The sequence below is a fragment of the Dicentrarchus labrax genome, unplaced genomic scaffold (genome assembly GCF_905237075.1).
Source record: "Dicentrarchus labrax unplaced genomic scaffold, dlabrax2021, whole genome shotgun sequence".
Classification (NCBI taxonomy): Eukaryota; Metazoa; Chordata; class Actinopteri; family Moronidae; genus Dicentrarchus; species Dicentrarchus labrax.
In genome coordinates, this window is record NW_026136716.1 from 8989777 (window position 1) to 9012516 (window position 22740).

The window sequence follows — 22740 nt, forward strand, 5'->3', positions numbered from 1 at the left end:
CTTGGGTCCCGACCCCTATGTTGGGAACCAGTGTTTTAAAGCTGCTGTGAAGTAGATTATTATTTGCCCTCATTAGAAAAAGAATACAGCTTAAAGTTAAGAAAACACATTTAATTAAAGGTCAGTACTTTTCTCTTTGTATGACATTAGTGCAGGATTTAAACATCATGCTGTAACGTGTCGGACTCTTAAACCTTGTCCTTCCTCCTTCCAGGCAGCCGCTGATGTTCAACCATTTCATTTACTGTTCTGAGATTTACTTGCAGAGACTTGCTTTGACTGAGGTAATCCATCTCAATAAACATCACGTCTGCTTTAATTGTTGTCAAACTCGTCTCGGAGTGGTAATGGAGTTGGAAGCGCTCATTGATTTAACCATCTGCACTGCATTTACCGGGCAACAATAGCACAACTTAATATAAAAACAGGTTGTTCGCTGTGATGGATTACCTATCTGCAGTGTAAAGTCTCAGCGGGTTGGGTTTTCACAATGTTTACAGACTCCAGTGAGAACAAGTGGTCGTCAGGAGAAACACTGTGATGGCAGAAAGAGGACAGCAACCTGTGCTTTTAAAGACTCGACACTGGATTTTAAATGGGCTTAAACGTGCAAAAGCATCGGTATTGTCCTTTAAAGTGGAGACAGGCTCCTTTCTTGAGAAGAGCATCCTGCCTGAGGCTGAAACCAGGTGAGTACCAACCTGTCTGACTGAGCCAGGGTAAAGCCAGCTGCAATAAAGACTGTAAGAAGTCTGCTAGTGGATATTTTCAAAATAAAACACCTATAACAAACTCCCCTCATCCCAGTCAGCACGTTTTATTGTCCAGTATCTTCTGAACAGCTGCGTGCTTTTACTTTTAGTGGTTCTAGTTGTTCTTTACCTTTTGTTCTGTCGACCTGAGTGGCTGATATTGTGTGTTTATTTAGGAGACTGGAATCAGTGTGTTTAATTTTGAAGTCAGAGTGAGGAGATGTCTGGTGATATTTCAGCGGACTCGACGCACCTTCGTACCGAGGGATGCGGTGACTGCGGTGCGCGCGCATAACGTCAGAGATGGAGATGTTTTGTCAAGGTAGCGAGATTAGATAACACAGTACCGGAAGTTGTGCGATTCGACCTTCAAAATAAAACAAAATATGTATCTCATAACAGGCAGTTTGTGCAAATTTAAAATTTTTATTGTGCTTCAGATGTTGTAAACATAATTATTTCCCCCTGCTTTACTTTACTGAGCCGAACAGTGCACATCTGTAAAATCTGTCTAACATTTAAAAAAAAGTGAGAATGACAATAGCACCTGAAGGAGCCAATTATTTGTTATGTTTTTAAATAAACGCTTAAATGTATTTTAAACAGCTAACATAAGCTGGATCCTCATAAAGCTTAGACCAGTGATTGCTTATCTAGGGGTCAGGACATATGAAAAGGAAACAAATCTGACCCGCCGAGATAAAACTTTTTACCCTGTAAAATAATAATAGTTTCACTTTAAACTGAAACAATCTACAGTGCTCATAAACTGTGATAAAAGGTCACAAGTAGCTGCTTCAGATTAAAAGCTAAAGAATTGGGAATGTGTAAATAATCTCTGGCACGAAGCAACGCAAGCGACCTTTATTTTGAATGTTACAACCGGAAGCGCTCGCCGGTCATCGCCGCTGACTTGACGCGAGCTCCCTTCAAACACACACACCGTCTCTTGGCGAACATGGCGGCAACTTGACAACGGCAGCGAGATGAAGACGGCGAGGGCTTGAAAAATAAAAAAAAGAGGTCTGTTACAGGCTGTAGGCCCAAACGCCGACACAAAGGCAGACAGCTTCGCCATGTTGGAAGAGGATAGCGCCCTTGTCCCTGCACGACCGAGGCCGGGGGAAACGTAAACGCGTCGGTGAGTGTTTCTAAAAACGGGAGTCGAGGCTACGCAGAGGAGCGGAGCGGCGCGGCGCGGAGCTCAGGGCGGACGGGGAGGACAGCGGCTTCACCGGTCAGCCATGGAGGATGCGGCCCGTGGTCGCCAGCGTCTGATTTGCCGTCCGGCCCACGCTCATTTTAATGGGAATTACCGCTGAACGCAAAGGCAGAGCCGGGACAACCCACCACCTGACGACTTGAGGGGAGGAAAACGCGAAGCGGACCCCCAACGTCAATGACTGTTGCGGCAGAGGAGCCCCCACGGTGGAGTCGGCCGGTTCCCAAAATATGACCAGGGGTGCTGGGACGTGTTGGCAGCAAGAAGATGACGACGGCTTCCAAATCTGGCTAGAGCCCCCCCGCGACAACCAAAAGCCATTCACCGACTCAGAGAGGGCGCAGAGATGGCGACTGTCCTTGGCATCCCTCTTGTTCTTAACCATCCTCCTCTCTGATCACCTGTGGTTCTGCGCCGAGGCCAAACTGGCCCGGACCCGGGTCAAGTTCGCATCCTCCCAACTCCTCTCCCCCCAGACCCACTCAGCACACAGCAGCCTCAGAGGAAACCCAGATGCTATTTTTATAGGAAACTCTACCAAACATTTGTGGCGGCTTGAAACTTGCCACCAGGATAGTTTATCTAAAGACTGCTTCGCTTTCGCAGATGCCGACCATTTGTGCGGGGGCCTTTCCGACCAAGAGGGGACGCGGGCTGTAAATATGAGCGATTTGTACCTCTCCTTTTGTAACTCCTACTCTCTGCTGGATTTGTTTTACGGGTCGACGAGTCCGGACAATTTGAACTGCAGCCTCGACGTGCTCGGCGACGGGGACACCACCAGATGCAGTCTGTGCGTCCAGGCGTACCAGCGCTACGACCAGCACGCCCAGGAGAAATACGAGGACTTTGAGCTCCTGACTCAGAAATACGAGCCGGGGGCATATTCAGTGAGGACGTGCATGGAGCAGTGCAAGGTAGGATGGGAAAGGTTGGGGTGTGTGTGTGTGTGTGTGTGTGTGTGTGTGTGTGTGTGTGTGTGTGTGGGGGGGTGTTTTGAGGAGGGGAGGAGGGTGGTGTAGTGGTTGATGTGGTGGCCATCTGTTGATTTGGGCCCGGATAGATGCCAGTTTTGGTCCTCCTCCTCCTCCTCCTCCTCCTCCTGTCGCCATGGAGACGGATGACAGATTCAAGGAGACTCCCGGCTCCGGGCCTCATGTTCATTCATCTCCTCATTGTGTTTTAGGCCCCATGCTAATGTGCAGATGGAGGCCCTGCTAGTGGAGGGTTTTTTTCTTCCAGCCAGCTCTCTCTCTCTCTCTCTCTCTCTCTCCTCCCCCCTCCCACCCCCCCCACGCTCTGTTCTTTGACATTGAAGACCACCCCGGCGCCTCCTCAGCTCATAATCCACCCAATCAGCCATCGATAACCTAGATAGGGTTATTAGACCGGCCCTAGCTTTTATAGCCAGGCGTTTATAACAATTTAATGAGCAGGAAGGAGGCTGCCGGGCATATGCAAACAACTCTGGGAGCCTGTGTGTCCTGTGTGTGTTGTCGCAGTCCGCCAGGTGTTCATCATGGCCGCCCACTCCATATCGAGAGCGTTTCATTAAAGTCAAGAGGTAGTTTCCCTGCCTAATGTGGCGGAAGGTTTTTTTTTTCCTCCCCCACCTCTCCCCCTCTCCCTCTCTCTTTTCGACTTGTGTTTGCGTTACCAGGCCCGCACAGTACAGGCCTCGTCTCGGCAAGGCCCCGAGCTCGCTGTTTTAATTGCCATGCACTGTTGACCAGCTTTAAAGTGAGAGGGGGTGTCCGGGAAAACGCGGAGGGAGCCCGGTGAGAGCCGCCGCTTCAGCACCGCGGACAGCTGCACGGCGGCGCGGAGCTGTCCGCGGTGCTGAATGACGCTCCGCCGGCTCCATTCACAGAAGCCCTGGCCAATCCCAGATGGCCTCCATTCAGCCAACCAGTGGCAGAGACACAAGCATGATAGGCGTGAAGAACGCCAATCTAATAAGGCCATCTGCCTGCTTATACAAACCCAATGCATTTTGGATAGACCCTGCATGAGAGCTGGGCCTAGTTTGCAAGGCTAGCTTAAATTTACCACAAACTGAATCCCCCCCTTTTTTTTGTGTTCATCAAACAGTGATTCATTCAGTTTCTTTTATATTGTCTTTGCTGTTGGATGTCTTAATCCCCCGGTAGAGACAACACAGGCTTTTTAGGCGAGATAAATCCAGCATTCATATGGTTGTAGACCTCACATTCTTACTTATGTAAAACACACACACACACACACACACACACACACACACACACTGTGTACACAGAGACGGCTGCACTTTAATTTATCTCACGCTCCAACATGAAATCGGGTTTTACAGTCTTATATCTGATGATTTTGATATCACAGTGTAAAGCCTCGCTGCACAGCCACTCTGAGGGACCTATATGACAGGTTTTTATGATAAGATTTGACTGATTCTGCTGAATCCGTCCGATTCTTATCGATTCCTGATCAATTTACTGTGTAGGACAAAAAAAGCACGCCTCCTCAGATATCAGGTTTTCAGGTTTGAACTGTTTTTATTATCTGAACACAGTGTAGATATAATAGTTATTGTAGTAGTTTATGTTTCATTGTGAAATGAGGCCACACTTTTCTTCTTCTTCTCCTCCATGGCTCCTTCTTGTTGCAAGTTTCCAGCAGCGTAGACGCACAAGTTTTGACGTCATTGTTTTGCAATGGGTAGCTGTCAGAAAAACATTGATTACAGGCACTGATAAGCTGCGAGACATACGATTCGGTTCATTCATTCCCTAGTTATAGCTGGTTGTTTGACATTATTCCTCTGTTCTGGATAGAGCTGAAACCATTAATCAGTTAATCGATCAGTTGACCAACAAAGAAACAAACAGCAGCGATTTTTGATAATCGATTAAACATTTCAGTCAATTTTCAAGCAAATAATAATAGAAATTCTCTATTTTTCGCTGCTGTCATATATCATTGGAAACTGAACATCTTTGGATTTCTTGTGGAGACTCACAATACAACGAGCCAGTTTAATCATGATATGAATATGTGAAGATTCAAATCAGTGAGATGAAAAATTAATCGTAATATCAATCGTGGTATCAAGGCGCAAAGGCTTCTGTTTCCCTTTTACAAAGAAGAGGAAATATGCATCGTTTTACACAGTTTATATCCTCCCTCAGAAGTAAAAAAGGATTCATCTTTTGTAGATTTTTAAATGTGTATCGAGTTGTGATTTGAGTATATTTTGTCACATCCCTGCAGAAGACTTCAGCTTGGGCTCTGGCAACCTGTACGGACACTTTTTCACAATTTCTTGACATTTTATAGAATAAATATTCTACCCTAGTTCTGCTATTTCTCCTGAATCGTCAACGCTGGTGGCTTTATATCCCGTGTCCGATGGCTCAAAACACTTGCATACCAAGGCTCTTACTCATATTGAATCGGTGAAGCTTGACCTAAGCCACTTCAGAGTCTTATTTCAAGGTCGGTCAGTTGCCAGCTATACAATCCTGCTACACAGGACAAATATAGGCAGTGGCTGCTACTGAATGCCGCTTTTGTTTTAAAATAAATAGCCAAGCCGATGCCTGGTCTTGAGGATCCCATTGATGTTAACTGAAGATGCCTCGACACTCAAGCCTCCGTGTGTTTCTATTCCTCTGCTGAACCGAAGCCCCGCACACCATTTCATGTTTTGTCCCCTGCCAGTCTAAGGCCAGTTGTTACGCCCGTCCTCCCGGCTCACCTCTTGACACTAGGAGCGAAAACAGTCATTTAGTCAAGCTGCTAATTTCTTTAACAATGACCCCTCTCTTTCACCTTCATGATTATAGGTTTGCGACAGCCTGTATATGTGGTCGGCAGCGTTACGGAAAGAGCAGTGTGACTCAAATGATAATGTGGAGCTCTTGTTGAGTTAATGGCTACCTGCCTTGGGGAAGCCAGGCAGTGTAAGTTGTGTGCCGGCTCAGACAAATGTATATGGAATCTATGTAAATATGGCAAGATTATAGCATACGCTGTGTGTGAAAACATTAACCAAATAGCTCCCTGCTTTATTGTGTTATTTAAACATGCAGTGGAACAGTGGAGGCGGGTAGAGTGAGCGTTTGGTTATCCACAGCCAGAGGAAGATCTCTGACATTTCAAGTGAGGATATTTGACATGGAGAGTAGCGTTTGTTGTGCAGCAGTGGCTTCTGTGGTCCGCAGGTGGTGCTTTGATTCCTCTAGCCTGAGGTGAAACATCACACAGTGGACACGGCCGGTGTGCTGTTCCTCACAATGGGATTCTCCATCATCTGACTCTGTGAAAACCCACCATTCATCTTGACAGCGGGGCCAGGCTCGAAACATTTAAACCTGGGCCGACGCACTAATGCTGACTTGAAAGCAGCATTTTTTCCCCCCCACATCCAGAGTGTGAACTGAAATGTCAGACTCACTAGTAGTTTCACAGGAAACAATGAAGACAAAACAGACCTGGCTTCTCAAAAAGCATGTCTGCAACACAAAAACTGTTAGCCAACAAAAGCCTGGGCTCTCCACGCTTTTATTTGATGTAGGCTTATGTCAAAAGGCTGCTGTATAACAACAGGATCATCACCAGTTCACATGGAGCATATTTGAGCACACAGATGTATAATTTTAGTGCAGGTGGACTACAGGTATTTTTTTTTTAGCATCAAAACAACCTTGCTTTGAAGGACCAGTATGTAGGATTTAGTAGAAACTCCCTTGTCTCTCCCTTCTCTTTCAAGCACCAGGAGAAACTATGGTTAACGCCTCTTACTAGAGACACACACACAGCGGAAAAAAGCTAGTGGACGGGGTGCAGACATTCACTGAAGTGAATTAGAATCGCATAACTGGAATCGCTTACCCCACCATTAAAGCCTAAAACATGGGGTTTTGCTATTGTTAGGGCTGCAACTCACAATCATTTCAATACTGATAAATCTGCCCATTATCTTTTCTATAAATTATTAATAATTTGTTTTAAAATGCCGGCAAATATTGAAAAATGACCATCACCATTGCCAGGCCCAGCCAACAGTCTAAAATCCGAACATATTCATCATAAAAGATGAGGAATACCAGCAAATATTCACATTAAAGAAGCTGGAACCAGTGAAATGATTCTCATTTCTACCCTGACAGGACACTGGACTGACTATAAAATGTCATAAAATTGTGAAAAATGCTCAGCACAATCTCCCAAACACCGAAAGTGATGTCAAGCACTCCACGTTGTATACGGGCCTCAAGGTATAATCTAATTTTAAAGCCTTTATTCTATCACTTTATCGTGTGCTTATATGTAAATAAATGAATCAAGACTAATACATAGACAATGGACAGAGAGTTTGAGAGACTGGGGGATCTATAGTAGCTCATTTTTGCCCTAGGGCCCCATTAGAAGGTTAATCCGGCCCTGGGGGGGTAATAACACTGAACCTGTTGTTTGTCGGGGTTTCCCATCGAGGGCTCTTGATTTTGGATTGGTCCAAGTAGAAAACGGCCCAGTTCCCACCTGACGTGATCACAGTATGAGACAGGAATATGTGCTATGTCATTTTTCTCCAAAAGGCTGAAAATCATTTGTCAGGTATAATGAATCGGCTGCACAGGTGTCTGCGCCCCGGTAATTTCACTCATTTATGAGTTTGAGAGACGGAAATCTCATCACCTGCAAAGTAATCAAAGAATTTCTAGAACTGATAGTGGAATCTGATTCTACTAACACTTCTATTATCTCTTCTACCTCTTTGACCCTCTGCGACCCCTACTCCTACAGCCACTACTGCTTTTCACTGCCACTACTATGGTGTAAAATCATTTCAAAACACAATCACTGACAAGTCTGTGCACAAATCCGTCTCCTCCCCCACCCTCCAGGTCCAATTGAATGTCTAATCTTAGCCGGTGTTGTGTGCAAGTGGAAAAGGAGGACAGCGTCCACAGCGTGCTCCCTCTTTAGATCCTTGTCAACCGCACACATCTGCATTGATCTGAGCTCCCTTTTGAGCCGGAGGGACGGGTGACAGCAATACCAAGAGGTTGATCCCTATTGATTTGCACGAGCTCTCCTCGTTCACTCGTCCTTCATTTGATAGTGGGCAGCTCCTCCGACCAAAATAGGGCAGCGCCTGAGCTCAGTGAAGACATCATGTTACTATCTGAACATGTTTGCCAAAAGCCCCGAGTGTGTGAGTGTGTGAGTGTGTGTGTGTTTGTGTTTGTGTGTGCTTTAGTTAATGTTAAATTTTGCACTCTTTTCTTCTCTTCTCTCCCTACCTACAATATGGACAGTTGTGCAATTTTGCAGTAAATGATGTGGAACAGCAAGGATATCTGTTCTCAGATGTGGAGCCCTGAAACTAAGTCTAAACACAGATGGAGCCTCGTGAAGTAATGCTTTCCCTCTCGGGGTTTGGAAAACGCTTGGAAGAACAAATTGGTCCTTTCAACAAAGTCTCAGCAAAATGTTGACAATGTGTAACAACTTCAATCACTTTCAGAGCAGTAAGAACCAGATCACCGGGGCCGATGAGATCCTCATCTCGATGCGTTGCCGACAATCCAATACATTAAAGATACAGCTACCAATGTGATACAATACCTGTTCACCCATATTGCAGTTTGACTCAAGACAAGGTGATTTAATGCAATATGATGCTGTAGAGATAGATAGTTAGATATTGTCGTGACATTTGGTACACACATACATGTCTCTCTCAGGATAAATTGTGACAACTTTGGTGCTGCCGTCTCGTTGAATTCTTTGGTTTAAACTAAACTAAGATGGTGAAATGGTAAACGTTATACCTCTGCGTGTTGGCATTGTTAGCACGGCAACGTTAGCATTCATCTCAAAGCTCAGCTGCTGTAATCAATATTTTTTATATTAACTGATCAGATAACTTTGTGTAATGTGAAAGGAGTTGCTTGTTGTGACAAACCCACGACTAATTGCCCTCACGCTGCAGTTCCCATCAGCTTTACAGAGCGTTTTAGTATCTTTCAGCTCATCATTTTGGTTTTATGGCCCGACACTTTACTGTCCGCTCTCAGCGCTCCCATGAGGCGCAACCGGCAGCTGTTGATAATAAAAACCTTTGTCAGACAAAGTTAGCAATGAGCTAGTTAACATAGTGGAGAATTTAGCAGCTTATATTACATTTGCCAAGTTGCCGGAAACATGGCTCCAAATGACTCCTAACTGCTGGTTGTGTTAATAAGCAACCGATTGCTAACAGATTAGCCGACTTAAAAGGTACAGACATGCCATTGTTGTGTTTATAGTTTGTTTCCGCTGCTCAGTGTTCCTCTGTTTTGCGTGTATACAAAACAGTCCAACCAGCAGTGATTATGACATATACACATATGGGTACCACACTTTGATTTGCTCCCTGAGTCATCCCACCGTGCCTCCTACTTGACAACAAGACGTAGATACGCAGACCGTCTCATCCCCAAATCTGTCAGTTACGTTAGAGTCTTAATGTGGTTTATCTCATCTGCATCAATATCCTGTGATTTTAATTGCTGCATTTGTTAGCCTTTTATTCATTATTCATTTTAGCCGACACTCTGTGTGTGTGTGTGTGTGTGTGTGTGTGTGTGTGTGTGTGTGTGTGTGTGTGTGCTCCAGTCTCTCACAGAGCCTCGTGTGCTTTAAAGAACAGCAGACTGTTCCCGTTGCGTTGCTCGCCCATATAGGTTGCACGAGAGCCGCAAACGGAAGTGCTCACATAGGATTTCCGCCATTGTGCCTCCCTGCGAAGGTTGTGAATGCTGACCTTGGAGAGGGTTTTGTCCCTTCAAGACGCCTGGCCCACTCCACGACAGGCCTTTTATGAATGGGCAGATCCCTGAGCAGCATGCTAATGAAGCAGGAAGGAGAGAGGGGAGGCCTGCTGCTGCTGCTGCTGCTGCTGCTGCTGCTGCTGCTGCAGAGCACGGCGGCGCTTCCATATTGTTTAAACTGTGAACCGCTGCACTGAGAGCAGATCATATCACGTGAGATAACGAGAGGAGGGAGGGAAACCGCACCAGGCGGAAGGGGGTTAAAGCAGGTTACCCCACTAATAGGCCTCATTTAACCTCTGTGGCATTTCCATTATGGCTGCCATGTGAAGCCACTTCTCGGGCATACAGTAATGTTGTCAATCAAGGCTGAAGATTGTAATTATTGCTGCCTTGTCTCGGTACAGGAATGATGCCATTTAGGAAACTAGATTTCTTCTGTTACACTTCAGCACCAGTCTTCTAATGAGCCTTTTGAATTTCGGACATGCTGCTAATATCATGACTTTTCCTCTAGCGCCACCATGAGGTGGGATAGATTGGGAAGAAATTTGTTACAGACATTCATGCCGCATCAGGATGATTTGTAATAACGCTGGTCATGCCCTGGTCTTTTCTTTAGCACCATCATCGGGTGAAATTTTTTATTTGTCCAATATTAGCCGCCAGACATCACCATGTTAGCATTGTGCATTTGCATTTATGTCTTCTTTGGATCAATACCACCTTTTAACACATCACACGTAAATACACTATATGTTTAATGACAGTACATTTTAAGGGGGCACTCCAGCGAGCGTTGCACTTCCGTAAAGTTTATCTTCAGGGTTGATTATGTCATCAAAGGTATCTAAAAATTGGCTTAAAAGCCACAAAGGACATTATACAACTGTTGTCACATACCTACCACGACAAGTAAACTGATCTTACCGTGTAAAATTTGCATGTCCCTTTTTTGTTTTTATTGTGGTAAGTGTGCGTTTCCCCCAAAGACACACACACACACACACACACACACACACACACACACACACACACACACACACACACAGATGTGTTAAAATGAGTTTCTTAGGAAATATCCTCCCTGGAGAAGAATTGCATTTAGTTGCCAAGCTGTTCCTGTTTGTGCAATAATGGAACAACCAGAATTTAATTATTGTAAAAACATTCATTACTTGGCTTCGTAATTGTAAGAAAATGAAGAAGTTGCAAGCAGGATCAGGTTTTTTTCCCCCGTGAAACATCTGAGGGTCAGACTAATACCTCCATTCATTTATGGGCATGGCATCAATTAGTCTAACAGTCCTATTGTCTGCATAGGTATTTGAATGGATTACTTCTACAGGGACAGATATAAGCCTGAATGCATATCCCAGCTTTTGTGTGCTATATTGAATTTTAGTATTTAGCGAATGTAGAGAATGCAGGAAGTTTTGTGCCCTTGTTCAGGGGGGAACTTGGCAGCATTGTGCATAGCTGGTGGTGTTAGATATGAAAACTAATGATGGGGTAACTCAAATATCCTTTGTGCTGCCTTCAGATGACCACATCTAAATTCCCCACCACTTGGCACTAATGGGATTATCTGACTTCCCCTTTATTCCCCAGTGAGGTACCTTTCTCCTCATGCGACTTTTTTGAAAGCTTTTTTCAAACCAGGTTTGCATGTATACAGTGGACTAGGTAAAAGGTTAGGTTTGGATCTCTGTTAAGCTCAGTGTGGCCCATTAGGATGATTGAGGATGATGTTTGTCCTGTTAAATGAATTGTCAGTCACTGGACATGCGTTTTGTTTATGAGAGCGCAGTGACAGCAATATCTTCTAAAAAAAGCCACTCACTTCACTTACAGTTCTTTCCATTAAACTGCTTTAATGTGCACCGCTGTCTTATGCAATGAGTTCATGTAGAGTTATGCCAACCTCTGCTTTACATGATTGTGTAAGGTTTTTAGTGTATTAAAATGCACTACTCCAGGATACTTTAAAACCAAATTAACCCATTTACTACCTGCAGCAGCATAACAGGCTATGACGAAAGAAATATACAGCTTTTCAGTAATCATTTTCAGATTTACATGCTGCTGATTTACATCATCCTCTTTGTGTATTCTGCTTGATACACGGTGGCAGAGAAGAACGAGAAGAAACAGGAAACGGTGACAAACGTAGTCTCAGAGTCAACGTCCGCTCGCATCAGAGATGTATCAGTGACATAGTGACTACTCACAGGGATAGTTGGTAAACTACTCTAGCTGACAAGCTAATGGCTAACATGATAACAAGCCGGGAGGATGTTAGTGCAAGTCAGTTCAAATTTTGTCCATATTGTTCGGTTTGTTCTCAGGATATGTAAATAAAAAATAAAAAGGTCTCTGAGCTCGCTCACCACAACTCATTTATTTTATTCCACAGGAAAGTTATTCAGTCTTTGACACACAGATTGACTTGGGCGGTATATTAACAGTCTGGGAGTTATTTTAGTATTTTGGGAGACATTATCTGGTGGTGTGTGGAGTAGCTCATTCAACAGTTTGGTTTTCAATAGGCGACGTCATTAATGAGCCTCCTCTTTAATGTGAGTCTCAAAAAATCCAAAATGTAAGTTGTGTTTCTTGGGCGACTTTATAAAACTTACTGCTGACCATCAAACTAATGGAACAGACACATGCAGCCTGTATATGGAGAGAGGAGCAGAGAGAGGGCAGGACGGGGCAGCTGGTGTGTGTGAGACAGAGGTGTAGTTGTGTGTGGAGAAAGATGAAGGAAAAAGCAAGTGCACAAAGTATTTAACACCAAAATAAGGGGAATAATTAAGTAGAATTAAAATGGTGATATAATAAATGAGCATATGTGAATGCCAAAAACTCATGTCTCAATAGACGTCTCAATTTTAAAGAGTTTTAAAAGGAATTAGACCTAATGAATCAGAAATGAACGTATAATATACCAGATTAATATTTCAAAGTGCAGTTTTAAATGGTTTGTTATTGAACTGGGACTTGGTTATTATTTTATGTCTGCTTTGAGCAATGTCTATCAGTCAAAAATGGCTCACAAAAATCCTTAAAAAATGTTACTCAAACAAAAGGAAATATTGTATTTCCTGGGGACTATTTTCAGCTGCGGATTAATACACATTTGGTGCTCTAGTGAGTATTTCTGGCGGCAGGATGGTGTGTGTGGGATTGAGTCAAAATAAACTACATTGGCTGTGTCACCCAGCGAAACATTAATGTGTTTCAGTAGTTTTTGTGCAACAATGAAGCGTGTTGGCACTGAGGAATAAGATATAATCAGGCTTTGGAGAACTTGTTAGTAGGATGCATTCATTGATGATTTTAACTGTTTTTGGAGGCATTCAGACTCTTGAACTGAGATAAAGATATGTGACATTGAAAGAAGGCAACAGTAAATACATAATTTATCACGAATGATGAACTCTGTCGTAAATTTACCTTTAGTTATAACATCAGAAAAAGAACGATTGGTAGCGAGTCTGCAGAGAAAGTACATTGTGAAAAGATTAGATTCTGGTTGGACAATGATGTTATAATAAAACACATACAGTGAACATACTGTTTCCTGTAGGAGGGGGAAAAAGCTTTGTTGCATCCTTTATGCGAGACTTGTTGTTGAGAGACCATTTTGTTGGAGCCAAACCAAAACCTTGCATGTGTTTGAAATATTAATCCATAACACTTTGTACAGTATAACTGCACTGTCAGCGAAATGCTGCCATGTTAAATTGTGCTTTCTGAAGGAATCATACTTCACAGAGAGGATTTTACGCCTTAAACATCTTAAGATGAGAAGTAAGTGCGATATCCTGTCCTTGAGTATTGTTGCTACCAGTAATTAACAGAAAATTCCTCTCTGCCTTTGGTATCTCTGGTTGGCAAAAGAGAAAAGGACAAACTGTCAGCTAACTGTGCTTTTGCTTTTAGAGGAAAGAAGTGATGATATCCAATATTAAATACCGCTCAGTGCATGTAAGCAAGCAGCCAAAACCAGATGCAGTAAGAGGTTTACAAACCACAGGAACATGTGGAACTGTTTGTGGTTTGAGGCAGAAGATATTAGAAGATAACAACGCTAAAGACCAGGAATAATCGAGACACAGTCAGAAAGAGAAGCACTGCTTTTGCCAATGAGATTAGTTTTGTCAGCGAGGCATAGTGACATTGATTGGTAACCATGGTTACCAGGTGGCCAATTAAAGCAATACACATTTTTTGAATGTATATTCCTGGACTTGATTGAGGCCAATTAGAATATTTGGCGAGACAAGTCTGAGACAATAAAAAAACCCATCTTGAGTCTGAGACTACAGCACTGTACATGTCACAGTTCTGTCTCCCGCTCTTCCATTGTTCAGGAGAACAGACCTGCCCTGGCTAACATCTTGGCCAGGCTGATACTGCCCTTTCTATAAACAAATTAGTCTTCAGCCGGAGATATTCTTGCTGTCTAACCCTGTGTCCACATACAATGGTCCAAACTGATGCAGGGTACGCGAGGCAGCCATCGTGCGTATGCAAACGTGTAGTTAAAAGCAAGTATATATTTGGCCTAAGAGCTCTGTGAGGCTTAGATATAATGGCCCTTTGAGCTAAATGCTACTGTCAGCCTGCTAACATGCTCTCAATGGCAATAATTGGTCATTCTTCCCATATTCACCATTTTAGTTTAGTGTGTTGCGAACGTTAGCACTAAACACAGTTTCCCAGCTCAGATATGACGTTTGAAAGCATTGGCAGAAGATGTAAAAGATCTGTCTGAGAGAGCTGCTCCATTTAGCAAAAGCAGAGAAGAGACAGAGGATGTTGGACAATTATCAGCGCCACCTGGTACACCCACAGTCCTGATGTTGCCCCGGCGTGACCTCTCCTCCAAATCCTCACATCTGATCTGCCAAGTGGCCACCTGAGTTGAGAGCTACTCTGCTGCTCTTTTGAGGAGCTGCACAACTGTCACACCCAGAGCCGGTCTCTTCAGCCGTGTTCTAGCTCTGCTCTAACAGTAGCTGTTAAATGGGAACGTTCAATCCTGGAACGTATCTCGTTTCTGCACTCAAAAACAGCTCGAATTTGTAGCAGAGATATCAGAAAAGTTATTTGACAGGGACTGGCGGAGTTTGGTTTTCAAGGCTGTGATGTTGCCTGCAGATATGGGGGGGGGGATGGAGGAGGAGGGGGTGTATCATCGCAGGAGCTTGTGGGCGGGATGGGAGGCCTCCTGGCTGTTCAGATCCATTTCGTCCTTGTATATTAACTCTATAGCTTTACATCCAGTGTATAATATAGCAGAGCTCTGCATAGCAGCCGTTCTTTATTCCTAACTTGCAGCCAAGCTATTAGTTTGCTGATTTGTCGATACCTCACATGAATTGTGTGCGCTTATTCCTTTCACTGAACCGGCGTCTGAGAGAGTTAGCTGCGTGCTACAGGTGTCTTCCCTTTTCTCAGAGCTTTTTGAGAAATAAATGATGTGGGAACGCGCCTTAAACGGGATAATGTGACACATACCGCTGCCTTCAGCTACCGAGGGATGGGAGGACACCCTGAAGAAGCGCCTCTTCTTCTCGAGCAATACATGTAGAATATTTTTCAACATGTATCACTTGAGGCTTTAAAAAAAAACCTGTTTTCTATATCACCCTCTCAGTTTGAATGATAGGATCCTACCCAATATCCTCTGCCACAGTTAGAAATAAGAGATTTCTGTATTTCTGTCATTAGTGTCGTCACTATGAGCGTGTTACTAGCGTTAGCATTTAGCTCAATGCTCACTGACAGTGTTACATGAGTATCGGGGTCTTGGCCACGGTTATCTGCCCTCCATCACTCACACAGTAACCTTTCACATGTCCCCTCCCTTTCAGACAAATAAATCTATATGCTGATTGCTCCCCCCCCCCCACAGGCCGGCCATTCCTCCTCACTCCCTCACTGTCATTACTGCCAACACTTGGCTGGTAATGGTGGTCATTTACAGTGTTTACCCTGAAAAGTGATGATGAGTGACGTCATTCTCCTCATATAGTGTTTTGTGAAGACACCAAATTGTAGAGGGGTCAGCACACACAGATTAAAATCATTGCAGGCATTTGAACAGCATTCATTTAATAATTCCACTGTGAAAAGTACACAGTCTTGCTTTAAAGTGAATTTAACTGACTTATAGCTTGTGTGTTTTGAGTATGTAGTTGCAATAAAGCTAACAGCTACAAAAAAGCTAATAGGAGATGCCACAGATCAACCACAGTCACACGCAAACACACACACACACCTGAGAAGAGGTCTGATATATGTATGTGGGTCTATGATAGGTGAGCAGGGTCTTAAAACAAGACAGGCGTGCTCATTGTACATTTAAACAGTTTTCAGTCACTGTATCAGAATCAGAATTGGGTTTATTGCCAAGCAGGTTTTCACATAAAAGGAATTGGTCTTTGTATTTTTGCTGCATACAAATGAACTTTGTGAGAGAAGATAAACAAGATGAAAAGCAAGTACTGTAAAGTCAAGAACATAAATATAAAAAGGAAACATTTACAATAGGAAATATAAAGAAGAATAGTGCTATTATAAAATAAAATATGTACAATATATCAATATTAAAGTCAGTGTCAGCGGGGGTCCCGGGCCTTGTTAATGAGGCCAGCTGCAGTCGGAAAGAAACTGTTGTTGTGCTGTGAGGTTTTGGTCCTGATGGACTGCAGCTTCCTGCCAGAAGTATCCAGGGTAATCATTCGTCCTGTCCATACTTGCCCTGAGGAGATACAGGCAAAGCTAATATGAGTCTTCAGCAGTCAGTTAGTTGAACCAAGTGGGTGTCGTCCAAAGTCCAGATTCCCTCTTTGTGTTACTGTCCCTCCACTGCAGCTCAGACAGTTGGTTGTACTCTAAAGTCGCAGTTTGATTGATGTCTGTTGTGTTCCTGTTGATTTAAAGCGGTAAAGAATGTTGATTTGTTTTAATGCGTACTGCAAAAGAACAGGTTAGTAGAATATACTATATATATATATATATATATATATATAGTATGTAGTATATAGTGTGGACAGTCAGTATGCTTAGGTTTACCTGAAGTCTTTGTACTAACAAGAATGATAGAGTTTTAATTTTCCCACAATATTACGAACAGGAGAAGTTTTTTTATCTTGTTGCAGAAGATAATAACTTGTGCTCACAAATTATTATCTTGTCGTACGGTTAAAAAAATATACATTTTCTGGACCTTTGGGACTCAACAGTCTGAAAGGAGCCGTTTTGCATAATGAGTGCTTTTACTTTTGATATCTTAAGTGCATTTTACTGCTGATACTGATGCATTTTCCTTCAAGTCATTTTTAATGCGGGACTTTTACTTCTAAGAGAATAATGCTACTTCTACTTCAGTAAGGCGTCTGTATGCTGCTGCTGCTCACAACTCTTAGAAGACCACTAATGACACTGAAATGAGCATGAATGTGACCTCAGGTGAAAGATGCAAACACACCAGTTCAAACACAAATCAGTCATTCATCATGTGCGCCATATTGTGATCACATAGGTTTGGTGCTATCTATAACGCCGATGTGTGGACTGCGTTATGTTATCACCAGATTATACTGACAAACTCAAATTCAAACAAGTCAGTTTAGGATGATAACAGTATTGGAAACATGTGTAACTTGAACAGTGCAGCTGAGCTCAGTCCAGTTTGTTTTGGTTCTTGTGTGTCAAAGCACCCACTCAACATTCATCTGTCTGTGTTTATCCTAAAGCGACATCTTAAGGGGGTTGTCCAGTCAATATATCCCGGGCTTAGGTCAGGCCCCCCTGCAGTCAGCAGGCTCTGCATCGATAGAGAAAGCACCCTGACCTATTAAGCAGCCTCCCAGAGCTCTGATCTAGCTGAAAATGAATTCTTTAAACCTTTTGAGGAGAGAGCTGCAGAGCTGGAACTCAGCCAACAGGGATCCTGCGACCAGAGCACAGTTTAATCTACTCAACGCGAAACCAAACCTGGGAAACAATCTCATATCTACTGGAAATTAGGTTTGTTTCCCACAGCAGATGAAAAGCCAATTCATAGATCTAGATAGACCTGTTTTGTAGTCTAACCGATGCATTGCTGCGCCTGTGTGCTCGACCGGGCTGAAAACCAATCCTGCCATACACATTCATGACCATGTTTTCTCAGAACTGATCTACAACACGTGGTTCAGGGAAATGTATACCATCTTTGGTCTCCATGTCCTGATAGGTGGATCCATTTGGTCGGTGAAAGCTCCGGCGCCCCATAATCCGTGTGCTCTACGGGGCATTTCCAGTTAAAAGGTTCCGGGTTTCTGGAAGCCTGTCGATACTATTGATGAATCACTAATCAACATCCCATGATCAGAATGTGCGTGTTCATGTTGTGTGTTGATCTGGTGGTAGTTTTGGTGGTTTTCAAGATTTTAGGGGACAAACCAAAGCTGTGTGACTAAATAACACATAATGCTTTAAAGATATAAAACAGATGAAAGAGTATTTGAAAGTATCTGAAACTGGTCTGAAATAAAGAAAAGTCAGAATATTTTATCACAATATAGTATTAAAGAACCACAGTAGGTCGGGAGTTGCAGTACATACTGAATCTTCAGCACAAATACTCATATTATATCGGGCAGTCCCTGCTATTTCTGCTCCCTATGGTTTCAGAAGTGATTTCCTTTCATGTAAATCTTCCAAATAACTGCGTTCTGTTGTAGATTAAAGCCGATCTGCATCATCTCCGCTGTTGTTAATCTTCAACAGGTTGATGCAAAGCTGCTTTATGCAACTGGTTATCGTCTGTGAGTGTGAATGTTTCAGTTTGTGTTGAAGCACACCTAAAAAACTCCACTAGTTACCCTAGAACTGTAGTTCAGGTCTTTATGTGAACCACCAGATACTTTATGTTCTCTCGTAACAGTGTTAATAAACCATGAGCTGCTGGGTGAGAGAAAGAAATGAAATATTCTGTGTTTATATGATGTGATATTGTAGTTTTAGACTTCAGTGGTGGCTGCATAGGATTATTTCCAACTCGTGTGATCCAAACAACTCCAATAACTCCAGAGCAAAACCGAAAAGTAGAAATATATTGAAAGAAAATGGTTGTAATAGTTTCCAAAATTCAAAACATATTTTGGTCAAATGAACTTTCTGCTGCAGACAATATTTTTATTGCCATTTACGCTTTCAAACAAACATTTTCACTGCAGTCAAAAAAGTGTTTGTTTCCCACACTTGCCACACACAATGTTAGCCACACACTACCGGTGAGTTAAAGGTGCAGTCTAACAGTACACGCCTTTTCTAAATAGACAATAACTCAATATAACTTCAATAATGTACCCCTTGACTGCATGCAAACTATATAACTAAATTAAATCATATTTCCAAAAACACAAAAACAAAAAAAATCTATTTTGGCTCTAACAGATATTTAATAATAATGTATCTATAATGATTTGTCATTAATAAAATGATCTACATTTGAAATTTCTGTTTTCTAAAATGAAAGGGAAGTTCTTCTCTATGTAACGTTTTGTTCAGTCCACAAGGGGCAATTAGTTAAGCTAACAACAAATGTAAAGTCAATTGCATTGATGGATCACTAATCAGGACTTGTGTTTGTTTACTGTTCACCAATGTTCACATTGTTCTTTCAGACGGGTTTGCTTCTGAGAAATTTGCACGGCTCTTAGCTTTTTGTTGTTTCTGTCTGCATCATGAACATTTATTTATAGTCATTTGCACAAATAAAGAGTTCTGATTAGTATTATAAACCTGAGATTGAAAAACCTACTTGAAAAACCATTTTATGGTTGCACATTGGGACACTGGGCTTAAGTATCGTGGGGCCAGGGGAGCATGTGTTTTAAAACCGAGAAATAAATGTTTTCTATTTCATTCAAACTGTTTTATTTCATTTAAATTAAAAAAATCAGATTTAATGCCTTTCATTTAGGTTTATGTTGTTTAACTGTCTTGTTGAAGAGGTTGGTATATTATATAATACATTGGATATAATATAACCCACCGCTTCTTTTTGTAGGCAAGGCCAGTTTATTTTCATATCACATTTCATACACAATGGCTATTCAGAGTGCTTTATATAATGCAATTAATAAAAAGAAAGAAAAATAGGAGAAAAACATTAAAATGCAAACTGAAAGAATAAAAAGGCTTTTAAAGGACATTAAGATGTTAAGAACAGAAACATAAATACAGGACAGTGTCAGTGAAACGAGGATTGTGCAACGGTAGCAGAGGCACGAGCTCTCCGCGCTTTCTAGTTAAATGTGTGTCACACTCACATTCTCACCCGCATACGTTAAGTGTGTTAAATCTTGTTTATTTATACAAACTCACAAGTTTGTCCCGAAGGAAATTACGCTGGATTACATGCTACATTGTTTGCTGTGAATCACTCGTGTGTATAAATCCACCAACTGCGGCGGACTCCGTCACTGACTGCTATGTAGAGAGGTAATTACAGAGTGTAGATATATGAATGGCTTTTTTAAACAAATTGCACACAGATTTTATAAAAAATATAACTTTAAATATGATTTTATTTTTGACAATGCAATTCAATTAAAATGAATCAACAGCTTGCTTGGAATTGAAGAACAAAAAACATCTCTCACAACGCTGAACCTTTAAAGTGATTTGTGTATTGCCACATATTTACTGACGCTTTGCGTACTCTTACTGCATCTCTCGAAGAAATCCTCCAATGCCGCCTGATCTACGGGGCTGTTTCATTTTACTGTGTCACAGTGTCAGTCAGCCCGCCTGTGTCAGATGTGTCATTCAACTATAGCTCGGACTGAGTTCCCCTTCCGGTTTTAAGCCCTTAGGCCATTGCTTGCCAGAAGAAATCTGATTCAGAAAAGAAACTGACACAAAAAGCCATTTTTTAAGCTCAGTCAAATGTGTAGTCCTCCACCACAGCCCCACTTTGACACTGTTTTTTCAGGAGAGCACTCGTTGGAGGAAGATGACACAGTGAACGTACAAACAAGGGTTGCACTGAAATTGCAAACCATCTAATTTGATGAGAACGCTCTGCCTCAGAGTGTCATTTTCCAGAAGCACACATACAGAGCCTGGATACGTTACATCACCAGGGAATGGGATGTAATAAGTACGAACATCAATGCAGGAAGACAAACACCAGTATGCATCCCTGTCCTGCTGGATTATCCCAGGATTGCGTCAGCGCCCCGAGGCCGCCACTGAGATTTGAGTTGTGAGTGCATCAAAGTCCTGTCAACAACATTTTGTCAGGATTGATGGTGTTTCTTTTATGTTGTGTGTGTATGTGTAGTATAAGAAAATGCTCTTTGAATTTTTATACCACCAACACTCATGATACCAGGACTACCATCTTCATTTCCACCTCGAAAATGTCCTAATTTCGCTGTCAGGAATTTGATAATATTCTGAAAATATTTTGCACACTCAGTACATTTCGGTGCTAGAAAAAAAAATGCTTCTCATGTAAAAAGAAGAAACACTGCTGAAAATAGTCCAGGTAGTGTGAGAGCTGTTTCCTGTTCTACCCCGGCCGTGATTTGTGTGAGTGGTAATGATCTGTGTCATTCAGCTCCTAACTGGGATCTCACTCTGCAGCTGACTCACATGCTTTTTATAGCCGTCTCTGTCATTCCACTTTATAGCTGCTGTGTGTGTGTGCGCGACAACACCGTCCTGCTGGGAAGAAAGAGAGTGTTGATACTTAGCGGCGTGTTGAGTTAAAGTTTTTACATACCCGGGAGTTTAAACCAACATGAGTACAGTTAACCTGCCGCTTTATTTAGGAAGTACAGTTCAGGGATAGACCGCTATAAGCTTGATTTGTGACTTCTGTGTTTGTACTAGATTATTGTACATACATTAAATATTGTTATGGATTATAATTAATACACACGTATTGGTAAAAGCATGTGGAACGTATTACACAGTCATTTAAAGACCAGAAGAGCAGCAACTCAGACATATAATGCTCTAAATTTGATGAGAAGATTGATACCACTCTCATGTCTGTAGACAAAAGATTTGAAACACGGGGAACAGCTAGCCTAAGTCTGTACTTTCAAATTAATTAGTGAGCTAGAGGTTAGATATTAGCTGGTAGTAGAACATTGAACAGCTGAAGAGCCAAAACAGAGCGAAAAGATGAGTGAATATTGGACTCACATTCATGAAATGGCCAGGAACACGGTTTCAAATAAATGCTAATGTTGCTCTTTGTCTGCAGGATGAACTAATGTTTGCTCTCATACTCGCCACAAAATATTTATAAGGTAGTGTGTCAGTATTATGTTTGCTGTTTTGTGGCCCAAATAACCAGTTAATACAGGTCAATACAAGGACACTGCACCTCTGGATTGTCAGGATGTAAAATGCACTGAAAAAGCCAAAAGATTATTATTGTAAAAACTCTCCAGTGACTATGAAATACATCAGTGTCTTTAAATGAAGAAGAAAATATTAGATAGAAAAAGCTAGAAAAGAAATAAAACCTACAGATGTTGGATTGTTTACTATCATTAATCATGTCATCATTAGGTTCATAATCCTCAACAATATTTTTACAGTTGTGGGTGTAAACTGTACGCCCACAACAATAACATTCTCTAATGTAAGAAAAAAAAAACAATGTTTTTATTCTAAACATAAAAATAATTTAAATAAAATTGAAATAAAACCTGTCCTTAATAAAGCATTTAATTAATACATGGGTACTTATACTCATACATGTATTTTATATGTATATATATACGATATCATTCATATTCATTCACACATAGTTTACCTTTGCGTTGTTTCAAAACGTTACTAATTCTTTCCATATATCTGTACTTGGTCTTTTTTGACTCCAGTTTCTTGCAGTTACTTTTAAAGCAGTTATTCTAAATAATCTAAGTCACTATATGTCCAT

General features: G+C 42.0%; 1 protein-coding gene across 1 annotated transcript in view; it reads left to right on the forward strand.

Moving 5' to 3' along the window:
• Positions 1–1667: 1667 nt before the first annotated feature.
• Positions 1668–22740, forward strand: part of nalf1a (NALCN channel auxiliary factor 1a) — a 35485-nt gene continuing 14412 nt past the window's right edge. The window contains exon 1 of the mRNA XM_051428031.1: positions 1668–2891. Coding sequence (XP_051283991.1) covers positions 2205–2891 — 687 coding nt within the window. The 5' untranslated portion in view covers positions 1668–2204. The remainder of the gene's footprint in view (positions 2892–22740) is intronic.